The sequence below is a fragment of the Brassica oleracea genome, chromosome C1 (genome assembly GCF_000695525.1).
Source record: "Brassica oleracea var. oleracea cultivar TO1000 chromosome C1, BOL, whole genome shotgun sequence".
NCBI lineage: Eukaryota > Viridiplantae > Streptophyta > Magnoliopsida > Brassicales > Brassicaceae > Brassica > Brassica oleracea.
This window is the reverse complement of record NC_027748.1, coordinates 41,854,859-41,871,348: the sequence shown is the minus strand read 5'-3', so window position 1 is coordinate 41,871,348 and position 16,490 is coordinate 41,854,859. Positions and strand designations below refer to the sequence as shown.

General features: G+C 37.0%; 3 protein-coding genes and 1 non-coding gene across 9 annotated transcripts; 2 read left to right on the top strand and 2 right to left on the bottom strand.

The window, feature by feature from the left end:
* The first annotated feature begins 2,338 nt into the window (after positions 1 to 2,338).
* On the top strand, positions 2,339 to 3,601 carry LOC106297101 (predicted GPI-anchored protein 58). 2 transcript variants are annotated; one of them, XM_013733392.1, is made up of 2 exons: positions 2,339 to 2,903; positions 2,979 to 3,601. In XM_013733392.1, the coding sequence occupies exons 1-2, from the start codon at positions 2,442 to 2,444 to the stop codon at positions 3,474 to 3,476; spliced, it is 960 nt and encodes a 319-aa protein (XP_013588846.1). In that variant the 5' UTR covers positions 2,339 to 2,441; the 3' UTR covers positions 3,477 to 3,601. The 2 variants fall into 2 exon arrangements, with proteins under 2 accessions (XP_013588846.1, XP_013588837.1); XM_013733383.1 differs by having other exon boundaries at positions 2,339 to 3,601.
* A 1,613-nt stretch (positions 3,602 to 5,214) lies between these two features.
* Positions 5,215 to 7,807, top strand: LOC106327923 (INO80 complex subunit B). Its single transcript, XM_013766242.1, has 7 exons — positions 5,215 to 5,434; positions 5,720 to 6,023; positions 6,095 to 6,461; positions 6,538 to 6,638; positions 7,104 to 7,193; positions 7,280 to 7,407; positions 7,498 to 7,807. Exons 2-7 carry the CDS (start codon positions 5,757 to 5,759, stop codon positions 7,646 to 7,648), a joined length of 1,104 nt encoding a protein of 367 aa, XP_013621696.1. The 5' UTR covers positions 5,215 to 5,434; positions 5,720 to 5,756; the 3' UTR covers positions 7,649 to 7,807.
* A 147-nt stretch (positions 7,808 to 7,954) lies between these two features.
* TRNAH-GUG lies at positions 7,955 to 8,026 on the bottom strand. Its single transcript has one exon. It is a non-coding gene; the product is annotated as a tRNA-His (tRNA).
* A 324-nt stretch (positions 8,027 to 8,350) lies between these two features.
* Positions 8,351 to 15,672, bottom strand: LOC106327646 (serine/threonine-protein phosphatase 4 regulatory subunit 3-like). 5 transcript variants are annotated; one of them, XM_013765899.1, is made up of 24 exons: positions 15,358 to 15,672; positions 15,021 to 15,101; positions 14,816 to 14,915; positions 14,643 to 14,727; positions 14,495 to 14,544; positions 13,947 to 14,029; positions 13,579 to 13,638; positions 13,151 to 13,250; positions 12,977 to 13,054; positions 12,601 to 12,668; positions 12,177 to 12,245; positions 12,018 to 12,095; positions 11,840 to 11,935; positions 11,533 to 11,603; positions 11,323 to 11,400; positions 11,110 to 11,203; positions 10,904 to 11,005; positions 10,364 to 10,560; positions 10,153 to 10,267; positions 9,795 to 9,926; positions 9,605 to 9,712; positions 9,414 to 9,523; positions 9,242 to 9,337; positions 8,351 to 9,171 (listed from the first exon to the last, which is right to left on the bottom strand). In XM_013765899.1, exons 1-24 carry the CDS (start codon positions 15,400 to 15,402, stop codon positions 8,691 to 8,693), a joined length of 2,577 nt encoding a protein of 858 aa, XP_013621353.1. In that variant the 5' UTR covers positions 15,403 to 15,672; the 3' UTR covers positions 8,351 to 8,690. The 5 variants fall into 5 exon arrangements, 4 of the variants coding, with proteins under 4 accessions (XP_013621353.1, XP_013621505.1, XP_013621429.1 ...); XM_013766051.1 differs by having other exon boundaries at positions 10,364 to 10,557; XM_013765975.1 differs by having other exon boundaries at positions 13,947 to 14,026.
* Positions 15,673 to 16,490: the final 818 nt, after the last annotated feature.

The following is a 16,490-nucleotide window of genomic DNA, read 5'->3' as shown; positions in this document are numbered from 1 at the left end:
TACGTACAGTAGACATCATATTAACGTATTGATCTGTAGGAGACAGACAATTGTCTTTGTATTGATACTGATCTGGAGATAACATGTTAGCTGTCATTATCAATATCATCAGCAGAATTAAAAAGTCGAATTCTAGAAATCCTCTGCCATTTTTTCATTCAAAAGACGTAGTTCAAGTTATATAACAAATTATAGACTAAAAAGTAAAACTATTAGAAAAATAGCAAATAGTTTTACATCGCCGCCCACCGCTTCAAAACAATATTGCGAATAGTATACAATCTAATTACGTCGACCAAAATATCAATAACTAACACAGTTATTAAAATAAAATAAAAAATTTGAAAATTTTGCATTCTCATCTTAATGCTTTTATTTTTCAAAGTTAGATGCGTTTATATTTAATATTAAGAAAAAAAAATACTGAGACGTTCTGAAAATACTAAAAATTGAGATGTAAATAACCATAAATTATGGGAAATTACAGTGTTAACACGAATAATCTTTAAAACAAACATATAGAAAGACGAATAAAACAAACTTTCAATTTTGGCTAGATTCTTTCTTAAAACGTTCTGCAATCAAATCAAAATTCGGTTTCCCAAGGAGCAAGGCTTCTTTCCAGGAGAAAAGACAGCAATACCAACCACGGCGTTGCACAGGCCACAGAGTCACAAACTCAATCGCTTTCTTGAACAAACCCAATCTACGTTTTGAAAACGTAACTTGCTTTGCGTTTGTGTTTTAGACTTTCCCCATATCAATCTTTCTCCTCCCCATTCCTTTTTTCTTTTTGCGGCTCCTCCCCCATTCCTTTTTGTTAATGTTTTCAAAGTTATTGCTTCTATTATGTATATAAGAAGGACGATTAATTTTCCAGTTGTCTTTATAGTAATGAATACGCGAAGAGATTGTGCCCCATACTCATACTCAAGAGTCGTTTTAGTAACTCTTCTTTTTTTTTGCATAAATACATATCCCTTCCGTTTCATATTAAGTGTCGTTGTAGAAAAAAATTTTTGTTGCAATATAAGTGTCGCTTTAGCATTTCGATGTAGAATTTATTAACTTTATTTTTTAGTTTATTTTTTTGTTGGTTGAAATATGATTAGGTGTATGGGTAATGATGTTTTCATATCGAAAATATACAAAATTAAATGTTTTTTTAATCTGTGTGCATAAATCTAAAGTGACACTTAATATATGAAATAGAAAGAGTATTTAGTAAGACCATAGGTAAGTGTGCTAAGGTATACGACCATTGGTCAAAATCTTTAAATTATAGGGCATTGAATAATTTCTATGTATTTAAGAGTACTCTATGGTCCAAATCTTAGCAATGATGAAAGAGATGAGAATACTCTCCGCAGCAAAATTGGTAAAGCGTGAAGGTTGTACCAACAACGAATAGATACAACGCAGAAACCTAGTAGTGCAACTCACAAGAAGAAATCGATTTTTTAATACAAAAATCGTGTTATCAGTTAATTTATCTGATATCTCTTTAGTCTTTATAATACCGTCTTCTGAGATCCAAGCAAAATGACCATAGAGCCTTCAGCTATGGTCCTACGGAATACAATAGAAGCCGTTTTTTAGCATACGATCCGGACCGGTTCTGAACACAGCCTAGTGAAACCCCAGTCTTAGATCTCAATTTTTTTTATAAAAAAAAATATTCTCTCTGTTTTATAATAAGTGTCATTCTAACATTTCTTTTTGTTGCACAAAAAATATAATTTTACCATTCTAATGCAAATTATACTTACTTTCAGCCGAATATTAATTGCAAACCGCATTGATTTTATAAATAATTTTAATAATTATATTTATCTTAAATACTATTGGTCGGAGTGTAACTAATAACAACTTACATAGATTTAAGTTAAAATGACACTTATTCAAAAATGGAGGGAGTACAAGTATAGGTTTCCAAATTGTTAAAAAAAAATATTAAATTTTTAGTAAATATCTATGTTCCCAAAATCTCAAAACCTGGTTCGATACCGTTCTCGGTCTCCTTAATTAGTTGCATCATTGATCCCACATTTTGATGAGTTCCATAGCTAGGTTGTTCTGAACAATGAGTTCCATAGTGATAGCTGATAAATGTTGTTTTTCAAACATTATAACCCTTTCAAACTTAAGTTTGCTATTTAAAAAAAATTCAACTAAAGGTCAACAATGATTGAAGAATTGAAATGGTGGTGTAGCAGATTTCAAGGCTATACTTAGATCATGAATTTTAATTGAAGAATACGAATGGTTTTAAAATACACGAGAGAACGTTAAGGTAAGCTGACGTGTTTGACCTATTTTAACGCAAAACCTTCACAACATTACTACCCCATCCCTCTTACAGATTATTTGGTCTCTTTTATCTTCCAAGAAACCCAATTTTTTTTCCTCAAAAGGGAGGAAAAAATAGGTTACAGAAAATAATGGAGTCGAATAAAACGTTTTGGATCATCATCGTGATCGTCACGGTTTCTACGTTGGTGGAGTCCAAATCTGTGCGGCTCAGAGATTCTTACGTTGCGAGATCTCTGCTCTCTGTCTCTCCACCTTCAGAGTCTCCATCTTCCTCACCAGCTCCGGGTCCGGAAGTTGAAAATACGATCGCTATCCCGGTGAGTTCTCCTACAGAGATTGATATAGACTCTCCCTCACCGTCATCAGGGGCTCCTGCTGATTCCATTTCTCCAACTAATGCTCCAACCACAAGCTCTCCCTCACCGTCACCAAGGGCTCCTGCTGATTCTCCAACTACGGACTCTCCCTCTCCCTCCCCAGAGGTAGATATGGACTCTCCCTCGCCGTCATCAGAGGCTCCCGTGGACTCAACTTCCCCTGCTAATCCTCCGACGGAGATGGATATAGACTCTCCATCTCCGTCACCAGAGGCTCCCGAAGATTCAATTTCTCCTGCTAATCCTCCCACGGAGATGGATATAGACTCTCCATCTCCGTCACCAGAGGCCCCCGAGGAAATCCCCGGGGCTCCATCTGGCAAAACACTTATAAGTTCAGCTACAACTCTTCTGAAACAAACATTGTTGCCTCCTGAGATCAAAACCATTTGCGGCAAAACCGATAACCCTAAGCTATGCGAATCTTCCATTAGTCCTTTGTTAACGGCTGCTATAAAACCAGACGCTTCCTCTGTTCTCGTTCTCTCCATTCAAGCTTCCATCAACGCGACGAAGGCGGTGATGCCTACCGTCAACAAAGTAGCCGCAGCGGATTGTCAGGAGCTGTACGATGACGCGGTGTCGAACTTGGAGGACGCGATTAACGCCGTCAAGGAAAGTGACATCGCCACCGTTAACACTAACTTGAGCGCGGCCATGACGGATTACGGCACGTGTAACGATGGGTTTGAGGAGACTGGTGAGCCTAACCCGTTGGCTGACGTGGCTGATAAGCTTCACAAGATGGTTAGTAATTGTCTGGCTATCTCTACGTTGATCAAGTGATGAATATACATATGGCGTTACGTTTTCAAATCTTGAGATTGTTAAAACAAAACAAAATGTGATGTTTCGCTATCTCTACGTTGTATTCATATATATTTTAAAGAGAGGTGAAGGTTTAGGCGTTATGGTGTAATGATATTACATGCATCGATCTATATCCTCGTTGTTATATTGTTGGTGTATGTGTGGATATTCATTTCTCGTGAAACAAAGTGATATAAATGTATAAATGTAAACCACATAAATATTTTCTTATGGGGGTGGATCCCGGATAAGTCTCAGCCCTAATGCGAAGAATGTTTGGTACGTAGCTTTTGTAAAATGAACAACACGTCCGCTGACAAGTATGCACGCAATAGATAAAATCATGCTATTAGAGCAGCTTCATCAGTGATATTTATCTCAACAACTAAAGGAAATGAAAAAAAAAGAGAGAGAAACGAGATAATGGTAGTGTTTTATCATGGAACTCTTAAGTTATATAGTTGTGTATGTATATATATATTAAATATTATTTAACTAAGAGTATACTAAAATTTTTGTAAACCCAACCAATAATATCCAAAATCCGATAGTATTTGTTGGGTTTCCAAGAATTTTAGTATACTTATATATAAATACAAATATATAATTTAAGAACTTCAGGGTAAAATACTATTATTGGGTTGAACTAAGTTCTTACAAGCAATTTGATTTATTTAAATAAATTCTAAATTTTAATATATTATTAGTTTTATTTGGAGTAGAAGCCCAATTTAGCAGTGTCTTTAAAACTGTACCGAAAGCTGAACCATATATTTTTTGGGTCACGGTTCAATATGAGTTGACTGGATCAAATTTGGTTCAATAATCTGGTTTATTATATTTTTAGTATATAAATTTAAAAATAATGTTAGTAAATATAATACATAATTAAAATATAAATGAATCCAAAACATAAAAAATATAAATATAAACTAATTTTATTTTTATATAGATGGTTTATAGATTTTTGATAGTTTTAATGGTTTTTATCAGTTTAATAACTCTGAGATTCAATTTGGCTATGCGAGAATGTTGATGGTCGAACCAGTTATAATATCTAACCCGACTATTGGTCCGGTTTTAAAAACAATGCAATTTTTTTTTAACGCTGATTTATTATGGCATTACAATTATGAGAAAGATTACATAGACGATTTGACAACCGACAATACTACCTGCCTTGTGAGGATCTACGCCTAACTGCATCACCTGAGCCGTCCTATGAAGATCCACGCCTGACTGGATTTACTTGCACCATGTTGAAGATCTCTTCTAAGCATTTTTTTCGTAGTCTGCAGTAATAAATCGCTCTCTCCGGGACTTGAAACCTAGATTTCCTGAATTCTGCAATAAATTTGCATAGTCTGAGATTCGAACCCCAGATCTGGGTGTAGAAGTCTTTAAACCTTAACCATTAGGCTACTATGTTTTCCCCTAAAAAAACGATGCAATTTAGAAAGCCAATAAGTAATCGGTAGAATCGTATTACATAATCAAGTAATATAAATCTGTAGTATCAGTATGAGACTAGAATTGGTTGTTAATAAAAGGATACAAATCAAAATGATATTAGTAGGCTCATGTAATTGGGCCTAAATGTTAAGGGCCCAACCCAAAACTGTAACTATCAACTTCATCTCCGACAAGGAAACGCTGCCCGTCTCGCCGGAGACATTTGAACGGGGCGGCAAGGAAGTGAGAAAAAAAAAAGAAATAAAAAAAACAAAAACAAAAAAAGAAAGAAAGAGAAGAAGGGAGATGAGAGAAAAAATGGAGGAGATAAAGATTTGGGAGGCTAAACATAACTTACACATATACCCTTCTTCACTTAAAGCCAATCCACACACTTCATCTCTTTCGAGACCCTTCTTCTCCCTCTTCTCCTCAACTCCATCTAGGGTTTTTTTCCTCTCCTTCATCTCGCCGCACGTAACGTAAGCTCTCTTCCTCTCTTCTCTTTTTCTACTCGAATTGGTGTTGATGTGAGATGGCTTTATATGTGCTCTCTGGTTTCACAGTTACTTTGGTTTTGTCTTAGTGCTGCTACCAAAGCACGTAGGCTCAGTTTCTAATCAATCTTTAGAAATTACCTGCGGGAAACAAAACAGAACTTGAAGATTTTAGTTTTGTCTGAAAATTGCTTTGAGTGTACCTTCACGAAGCTTCTTAAGCCTTCTCTTCCACTTTGTTTACTAACTAACTAACTAACTCTGATGCAGTTAATTCTTTCAAAGGCTGTCTTGAAATTTGAAGATAATGGAGCGAGCCTCTGAAGGTTCTCCCTCTACTTTAGCTGGCTTTATGGAGAGGAGAAAGAGAAGCCCTTTGATTCGTCGACCACGCGATGTAAAAGAAAGCTTTCGTAGTTTCACCTTTCCACCACCCTCACCACAGCCAAACATTGCTACTAGCAATGAAGATAACCCAAGTTTAAACACATTGAAACTGAGGCTTAAGCTTGGAGGTGGTGTTACTCGTACTATCCAAGCCAACTCAGAGACAAGTACTTATACCAAAGCCACGGTAAAAGTCTTGTCTGTTTAATAGTTATGGATTGGTTTATTGTGTGAACTTGTTTCATCCCTAATGTGCAGAAAACTATGCGTCTAGGAGAGATAAACGGACCTCGAGTGAATCCCTCTGAGGCTTTGAGAGGAGCATCGATGTCTGAGAAGAGAAAACAAGGTCTTAAGAAACGTTTGTTGGATCCAGAACAAGACAGTGATGAGGAGATTAGATACCTGGCAAAGCTGAAGTCTAAAAGGGTCACAAGGGACCACGTCAATGTGGAAGACAAGCATGATGTCACTGAAAGGGATAAGCTCAGTATGGAAGGATCAACTAGTCGACACATTCCTACTACACGTACTCGAGCTCTCCAGTCTGTAAAAGATCCGTATTCTACCACCGGGTCGGGTCCTCTTGAGTTTCCTGATGGCTTACCTTGCCCCTCTTCTAAAAGTGAGTTTCACATTTTTCTAGTTTAGTAACTGACAAGATGTGAATGCTGATTCTGTAAACCTTAAATAATTAACAGGACAAAAGCAGAAGCTTTCTGAGGTAGAGCAACAATCCAAGAAGGCTGAAGCTGCGCAGAGACGGCGAATACAGTCTGAGAAGGCTGCCCAAGAAGCTGAGGTAAAGCTCAATACTACATTTTTACCTGTTCATTTATAGTGCCAACACAATCCTGATGAATAGGCCTGCGGTTTGCGGTTAGTCCGGTTCAACATAAATCTTACCAAATTAATCTGAAATAAGGTTTGGTTCGGTATTCAGTTAGTTTAGTTTTTTTTAAATTCTACAGTGTTTTTTATTTCGGGTATTTTTTGGTTTAAGTTCGGTTAATTTCAGATAAAATTCAGTTAGTTGAGTTCAAAACTTGGTTAGTTTGGTCACTTCACTTTGAACTTTTGGTATGGTTTGGGTAATTTTATTTTTGTTAAAAAGAAACCCGAAGTAACCTATTGCCCAATGGAACGAAACCGGTTAGAAAACCTACCGAACTAACCAAAATTTCGGTTCTATTTGGCGGGTTCGGTTTGGTTCAAATTCCCAGGCCTACTGATGATGGTCTGAACTCTTCTTTGTCTTGTTCATTAGGCTGAAGCTATCAGGAAAATACTGGGGCAAGACTCAGGGAGAAAGAAGAAAGAGGAGAAGATTAAAAAACAACAGGAAGAACGAGCTCAGGTACCAAAAACCGCAGATGCTTGTTTTCTTCTCTCTCTCGCTAACTCTACTCTCTTTGTGTTGACTTCATCTTTTCTTATTCACAGGAGAGAGCTACAAGATCAAGCACACTCCCATCAGACACTATCAGATTGGTGATTGGTCCGAGTGGAACAACTCTAACGTTTTCTGAAGACATTGGCCTTCCAGAGATCTTCAAGCCGATTACTCACAGGTAAGCAAAGCTTCCAAGTATATTATAGAAACCATATTATTATATGTGGAATGGTGAGGTTTTGAACTGTGTGGATCTATCTTTCTTTAGATATCCTCCTCCGCGTGAGAAATGTGTGGGGCCAAACTGCGAGAAAGCATACAAGTACAGGGACTCAAAGTCGAAGCTACCACTATGCAGTCTCACTTGTTACAAGGCTATTCAAGAGAAGATGCAACAACAACCTTTGATTCATTGCTAATTGCTTAACAGGTTTTTTTTGTCAGTGTATTATTTTAACGTTCGCCTACTTTGTTCAGTAAAAACATGAAGTTTAGATATATCTATGCTGATAACAGTTGAAATGACTAAATTTTATTGTAATCTTGATTTTTGTTTCTTTTGTAATTGTATAACTGATCATGACTAAAATTAAAATGATGTAATTTTATGGTAAAGATTAATATTTGCTAGAACTGCACGGACCTTTTCACCTTATTGGGCCTTTATTTGTTGACCCCATACCATTTCAAAATTCGGCCCATAGTACAACAAAAAAAACTTTACGTGTGGCTGCTGGGATTCGAGCCCAGGTCTCCACGGCCACAACGTGGAATTCTTACCACTAAACTACAGCCACTTTTGTTTCTCTGTATTTGGAAAATATAATTATACTATTACAGTATTACTTGTACGGGAAAAGCCAGACCTAGTGGTAAACATTCTCCCTTGGATCCGTTGTAATCGTTACAATTTTTTCATGCTTGTTGTTGCGGCTACTAAATCTTAACTTCCATTTGCTTTGATTATGTAGAGCAACACCTATTTTCATTTGTAACAATATACAAACAAAATCTAAGAACAACACTTTTGGCTGCATATACCAAAATAACATAACACTCGTCTCTTTGTCAAAATATAAGCGAGGAGCAAGAGTGGAATATCCACGAACAAAGAGAATCGATCAAGGAAACCACTAGGAACTTGAATTTAGAAGAAGAAAAAAAAAAGTTTGTTGCTGATGTTAGACCATGATGTTTTCTTACAATATGCAATTTTGACAGAGACCAGAGACTCTTAAGTTTTTCCAAAGATGAATATATAAATAAAACCAGCTGCAAACACAATGGACGAAGAACCTGTTACCCTCTTAAACTGGCGCTCTCTATACATTTCTTCTTCCATTGGTTGATTGCAGTTTCTTATGTCTCCTTCTCAGTCTTTAACTTTTGAAGGGTTCTTTTATAAGCACCCCATGAGTGCCTTCTGTCCACAGCCAACTACAAGTCCAGAGTGTTATAACCTCAGGATCCATTTACAGCCATTTCAGGTGATGATTTTGGAGCTACTACCAGGGATTCTTCCCCATTTAGCTTCTTTCCTTTGTCTGACGTTCCGTGTTCGGAACTAGCAACTCCATCACCTTTATGGTTTTCATCATCTGAACTGCTGCTGTTATTCTCTTCACTACTTCTCGAGTCCTCAGGTTCCTTGGTTACAATAGTCCGGGCTGCAGATCCAGTGGTGCCTTGACTTTTCTTTGCAAGCACTGCTTGGCTCAGCGTCGAACAAAGGACAGCAAATACGTTTTCTCTTTTCGGGTTTTTACCCAGTCGAGGTTTCTTGGAAGGCTCTTGTTCTCTTTCTACGAAAGGGGATTTGCGTTTCAGCCCAAGGAGCTCGCCTTCCTCCTCCTCAGAGACTTCGGGCTGTTTCTTTGGAGGAGGTTTATAGTCTTCATCATCTTCATCGTCCTCATAGTCAACCAAGCCTCCAGACCTCGGGCTATAGCAAGCAAACCCATTAGACAAAGCCATTGCATATTATGAATTTTCATTGTGGAACACAACTATACCTCGAAGAAGCAGGGCTTGCAGCAACTCCATTTGATATGTGAGGCTTCGGTTCTTCTTTCTTTGTATTAGAAGCAGATGCAGAATCTTCTTCATCGCTGTCAGTGCTAAAACGTGTGAGAGAAGTTCAAGCAGAACAATAAAAAATTAAAAAAAACAACTCAGAGACGAAACCTGTCTTCATTGAAATAATCTTCCTCTTCCTTATCCAATGCACGCTCGTCAACTCTTATTCTCAGATCAACCGCATCAGCAGTGTTTTGTGGTACGGCGCTTTCTAAGCACTGAAGACGCATTTGTTAAACAAAGATTCACACAAAAAAAAATTTAAACTTAAAAAAAAAATCAAGATCCAAAAGCAATACCTGTTCATATTTAATCTTAAAAGCCTGGATGGAGGCTAAGCATTGAAACTGGGCCAACTGGTCCCAGAACGTATCAACTATGTATTTGAGCAAAATAGTTGCATTTCCCTACACACACATAAAGGATCACTAAATAAAGTATCAATTGCAATTAGATAAGCAAAAGAAGGAAAATGATGGAGAAAAGAACCTTGCGTATGTGCTCAAGCAGATCTAAGATTGCAGAGTTCAGCAGATTGTACCGGTTTCCATTGGCGATAAAGACATCTATTATCGGTTTCAGTACGTTGTTCTTAACAACGTAATTCTGGACATGATCATCCTGCAATAGAAGTATATTTCACAATTACGTTCATTTTTTTCAATTAAGAAAACTTTCATCTTATGAGCTTTTTGTAGTCATGATAGATATCAAAGGTAGCTAACGGTATGCTATACACTTCCAACGGCAACTATTATCCAAGGGCAATTCTTTAGCTACAGGGGGCATTTAGGAACTATTTCAAATGGAAAGCATATATCGTCATGGTTCAAAAAAATCTACTCACATGCACAGATAGGAGGGTACGGACAAATCGCACAGCAGCAACCACTAGGTATTTTTCCTTTCTCCGTGTGAGTTGCAGAACTTTTTCAGCCACATTGTTTTGGAGAAAACTGCATCTGTAGACGAGAAGAAATGGCACAGGAAAAATATCAAATGGGTTCCAGCATGAGAATGAAACAGAAAACTACCAAAGTAAGTATCAAAATGATTACTTTGTTCTGGATGAATCTTGCATGATGCAAAAGCACAGCAGTTCACATATACTCAGTAGGACTTCAGGCTTTGTGCGAACCCTTATCGCTCCACCTTCAGATATGCCGCTTGACTTCTCAGAACATGAGGCAGTAATAACATCCACTAGCTCAGGTATATGCTTCTCTAAGAAAATATCCATGATATTTGCTCTCTGCTAAAATTGGAATGCGTTAGAAAAATAATAGAACCCCTGATGTCTAGCTACAATTAGAAGTGAGAAATGGGTAAGATGGCAGATACCTTGAAGAACATTGAATACTTTGTAAATAATAACGATATCATTTTAAGAAAATACTATATAGTGTCTTATGCTACTAATTCAAGGGTTGCAAGAATAACCAATCCGGGTGAAAAGTTAGAGAACGACTAACGACTCCTAACGTTTTCTTCCTAAGCTTGACTATAAATGGATTAAGAAACAGTACACAGACAATGTGGAGAAATACACCCACTTCTAATTTTCAGATATTGAGATATTGAAAGTATCAAGGATGCACCTGAGCTCCACCAGACAATGCATTTGCATCCAGTAAGGTTCGAATAATTTCTAAAAATTGACAATGCATCTTATCACCAAAGTCTTCCATCATTCCCTTGACCTGTTACCCAAACAAGAGAGACAATTACAACTTGAGTCTTACAAAATAACACAAACAACAGCCTCCCAACTGAAGAAACAATCCAAAGGCTTACAGAAAATTACCAGAAGACCGAGGAGGGGGGTTCCTTCTGTCCGAACAACATAAGAACGCAACAGGTTAGGGTCTTGAGTCAAGAAAAGAACGAGGATATCTGCTCTGCATCCACAAGAATTATTATCTTTAGTATAGAGCTTGCAAATTTCCAATTAGGCTTCTTACTAGAAAATAAAAACAGAGTATCCACAGTGAGCTATCAGGTCTAATTAATCATATACCCAATTAATACGAGCTTTTTGTCTGGAATCTGCAAGATTTCCTCTATGACATGAAAAATTCCTTCATTCATAAGGTCCCTGAGAAATCATTGAAAAAACATGGGCGCCAATTAAGAAAGGGTAATAACAAAAATGTCATAATTGCTACAAATGTTACAAAGTCAGTGGCTGTTCAACACCGTTGGCATGTAGTTTCTGGTGAGTGCATACCTAAAAAGCCGCAGCTGCTGCACCACTTGGAGGCTCTTGCTTAAACTACAAAACTCGTGCAAGAAATATACCTATATTATTAGAGAATGAAAGCACATCAGTATGACTAACTCAGCTAGAAAGCGATATTTTGTAACGGATCTATTGTTGCCATCTGTTGTCACATATAGATCATCTCAACATAGGGGCTAAAGAAAAAGATCCCAGTTAAATGTTAACTAAAGTAACTTTTATAAACGTCTTCAAGAATACAAAACAATTGAGGGATAAAACAAAATAGCAAATGCCTCCTGAAGGCAGGAAATACCAAATTTTTCTTGGATTCCATAGATGTAGAAGGTGACCTCAACCTTGCAAATAATTCTTGAATAAAAGTGCTATCGTCCTTTAGCAATGAAACAACCTGGAGAAAATATACATCAGTTAAACTAAAATATGGGATTCATCATATATGTGAGAGGATTTCCATTCCATAAACAACTTACAATGGCATTGTTTGCATGGATTACTGAATTCAAGTTTGCAACTATAGCATCATCTAGCACTCGAGCCAAAACAACATCCTGTAAAATGTGACAAAAGGTGAGACCAAATACCATAGAAATAGTGGCACCAACGTTTTAAGAAAAATCATGGGATCCCACCTTTAAGTAGCCGATTCTGTACGTTTGGTGTATCTTTGACAGGACTAAGGGATCTTTAATTGGTATAGCCTGCAAATTAAAGGGATATACTACAGCATTCAAAAACTTCTTATCGAACTCACTAGATTAATCACATTTATAAAAGTCAAAGAAAGTAAATCTCAGTTATAGTTCTAGACTCAGCTGCTCTACATTAAAGGGGTATAAGTAAAAAAAAGATGCAGACCTCACTAGTAGCTAAAAAGATAAGTTTGTAACAGACCAACAGTGAACATATCCTTTTCTTTCCAAAAAAAAAACTATCTAATATTTCTAGTAGCCATATTCTGTTCTCGTCAAACCGTCTCTACTATTCCCTACGTCCAGTCTACGCTAACTTGTCCTGAACTAAATGAACTAATAGCATAAGGGAACATAATGTTACCTCCTTAAAAACAACATGCTCCTTCAGAAAGTTCCGGTGATGCTGAGAGTGAGGAACACCAGGGTCATCTATCAGGAGAGTCAACATGCAGGTCATTTGCTAGTAGCTACTAAATATGAGGCAACGACCAATAACAAAAAAAAAGTAACACATTGGCTATAATATTTGTTGTTGCATGTGTAAACCTTTAAGAGCAAGAAGCTATCCACCTAATAACCACGGAAACATGAAAATTCGATGTCCCAGTACGACAAAGTATATGAAACCACAAGAAGATTCCTCAACAGTGTAAATATCTAAAAGGCCTGTAATACATATATCCAACAGCTAGAGGACTAAGGTATCATCTATGTTCAATTAGTGAGTTTAAACTTACACTCGAGGCATCCGATAATTTCCATGATCATTTCATCTCCAAATATTTTCTCCAGGATCTGAGAACTGTTGAGCAAAACTGTATACAAAAGATATAAGATATGCTGGAAATCAGAAAATAATTTGGAAATACGTGGATGGAAGAAATGATAATGATATGTATGCGAGTACTAACTGATTCCCTTGACAATATTGAATATCATGTGCAGGCCATCAACATTTTCCAAGTCCTCGCATATTTTAAACACATCCATCAGATTCCGGAAGAAATCATGCTGCACAAAGGGAAAAGGTAGTATAAGGAGGTTTCCAGAATATAATTCTCAAGACATGATAGACTATAAGAATTTGCGTAGTCAAAGTTGACACTGAACTAACAAACTCGGGTACCTTTAAAACGAATTTTTTTATATAAAAGAAAACAAGACTCAAAATATATCAATGGAAATGTTCTTGCTAGCGCTTGTTTGCAAACATGAAATAACCGCAGTGCTAGTGACAGCATGAAAGAAAAACTTAAGCATGGAATAAGATTTCCCAGAGAGAATGCAAGCATATCACACTAAATTGAACTGGCCAGGACAAGAATACTTTATAACTTACATCCTTCAATATAAGTTCAGTTAGACGCATCTGATCTGACATGCCGCTCTCTGTAACAATCTGCAAGGAAGATAAAAAAGATATAATAAATCTTTTTGGAAAACAAAAACCTAGGAACAAATTCAAGGCATCAACGACACTATTAATAAACATGAAAAGATTTTCAGGGCATAAACATCTGTTGTAGTTCTGGAAGGCGCAACACAAATGGATTGAAATAGAGGACAACGAGAGGAAAAAAGGCAGTTCAAAACATTCGAGAAGAGAACACTTAAAAGTTAAAAGCGATGCCTTCATATTTACAAGTTATTATGCATGTTCACCAGACGTGAGATATCAATAAAGAATAAGGGCAGTAGAATCCTAACCTTCAGTATTAGGGGAAGGGTAGTAAGCTCTACAGCAGGAAGCTCCCTCAACTCACTATTCAGGCTAGGGAATGGTTCACCTGCTTAATCACAGATGATTACAAAATCAGAAGTTAATATAAAAAACTTGCAAGATGAAGACCGCATGCTTAGAAAAAAAATTAAACGATCAAACCTCCATGAAAATGCTTTTAAACAATGTATGTACACTAATATTGAAATGCAAACTTTGAAGCAAATTAGGATACAGTATAACAGATTAATAAGACAACAATCACGATTAGTAAGAAGAACAATTTCAACACCATGCAAATGTTAAAACATAGCTTCACATAATATTCTGAAATCCAAATGCTCCCAAATGCTAAAAGGTGGCACAATAAACCTAGCTAAGACCCTTGAATCGCTATTACAGGAAATGAACACACTCTACATTCATTTCCGTGAAACAGAACCGAACATATAGAATAAGCTTATACTACTAAATAGAAGAAGCAAATCACGATTAACAAAGATCAAATAAATATACTCAAGGAGAAAGTTCTTACTGTTCAGAGAGCTGACATACAAGTTTCGTTGCATAGTGCAGATCTGATCCCTGAATATTCAAACACCACATTTACAGTCAAGACAATTGCAATATGTAAAAAAAAAGAAGGATGAGAAGAAAATAACAGGAGTACTTTCTTCACTAACCATACATAAGAGCAACCCGCAGTCTCTTGAAAGCTCAAAGCCAATTCTGTTGAGCGCTCTGGATCTCTCCATGAGATTATCGTGTCTGTATATTGACGACACAAATACCACTTATTAGAAGAAAAAAACAGATATCCCAAAGATATCAAAAGCTGATAAAACCCAAACTCTACCTTCTTGCTTCCTGTAAATATCCTCAGTGTTGATGGGATGCACAAGCAACGTCTCGTTATCTTCTTCATCGATTACACATAGACTGAGTTCTTCAGAACGCTGCAACACATATAGGATCCCCATTACGCCACAAGCTCCAACATTTATTAAGAGAATAAGTGCTAACAGAATAGAGTTTAACTCAATTAGAATCACAAAACGGACCTCGACGTAATCGATGCTCACATGCCCAGTTCCTCGATCATCCCATTTACCATCTTCATTCAAATGATACACCTTCACTCTCTGAACAAATTACACAAGAGTGAGGAGGCTGTCCCACATTTTAATGAGGAAATAAAACATTCGTTTCCTCACAATTGAACCCAGTTCAACAAAATTGAATTAAACAGTAAAATAAACAAAGCTTATTCCTCAGCAATATAAACAAAACAAGGGTAAGCTCTCTACAAGAAACCCTACTAATCGAGAAAAACCTAATTCGAATCAAGTGACCGAACAAAGCAAAGCGAGAGAGCGAGAGCGAGAGCTAGAGACGCACCTGCATCGAATTGGAATTAGATTGCGGCTTATCCGGGGCGCCCATCACTGATTCCTCCACGTCCAGCACCAAATCGATCCGAGGAATTGAGTATAGCGAACGAAGCAAAGTTAGGGTTTTGGAGCAAGAGGAGGAAGGAGACGAATAAAAGGCGGGAGATTGAGCTCTCGAAAGGGGGCGAAATCAAATAGGAAACCCTAATTTACTATACGAACATTGACATTCATTCTCTCTCTCTCTCTCTAGCTTTTTTTTAATTTCTGCGAAGGCCTTTCCCCAACCTTCGAAAGGCGACGGAAGAGAAGAGAGAAGAAAGGGAACAAAGTAAAGAAAACAAAAAAAAAAAAAATTAAATAAAGCAGCGGAAAATATTATAATGGGGGTTCATACGTTACAGAGAATATTCCATTAATACCCTCAGTCACTAACGATAATTACGGAACAGCCAACAAGCGCGAGGCTATACATCCCCACGCGCTCTCTTCCCGCGAATCTGCTCGCTGTCTTTTAAAAATGACAGCCTGTGACGTAGAAGCAATTACAAAATCCAATCATACGGAGCCACGTGGGATTTTGCTTATTTACTGTGTGTGAGATTAGTGAAGCGTTATGGGCCTTATGGCTATTGTGGTCAAGTATATACACACGTGGGTCTAGGTTGTTGGTGGAGACATCCAAGGCCCAATGAAAAAGAGAGATAAGGTGGTTCTTTCATACTAATACATGCATAAATTTACACTTTATTCATTTAAGATACGTCATTAATTTCATAAGATTCATTTTTTCTTTCACGCAACAAAGTTGAATTTTTTGCCCACAAAAACCTTATTACAAGCTTTAAATAAGCCATCATACAGTTCCACAAAGTGTGGAGAATACAATCTTTACAAAAATCAGATCGTAACAACAGAATATCCTAACTAACAGAACACTCTAATCACTTGATCAAATTAATAACCTGAAGATATACCAATCCATAATTGATAGCAAAAAAATCAAACTTTATTGTAACTCAAAGAAGACATTTGTGATATGCACAGACAGCCATACGAGTTTTTTTAACAAGCTCCCAGTATATTCATGAAACCAGAACCTAACAAATGGGCGACGATCGATTCAAATGTCCCAGACAT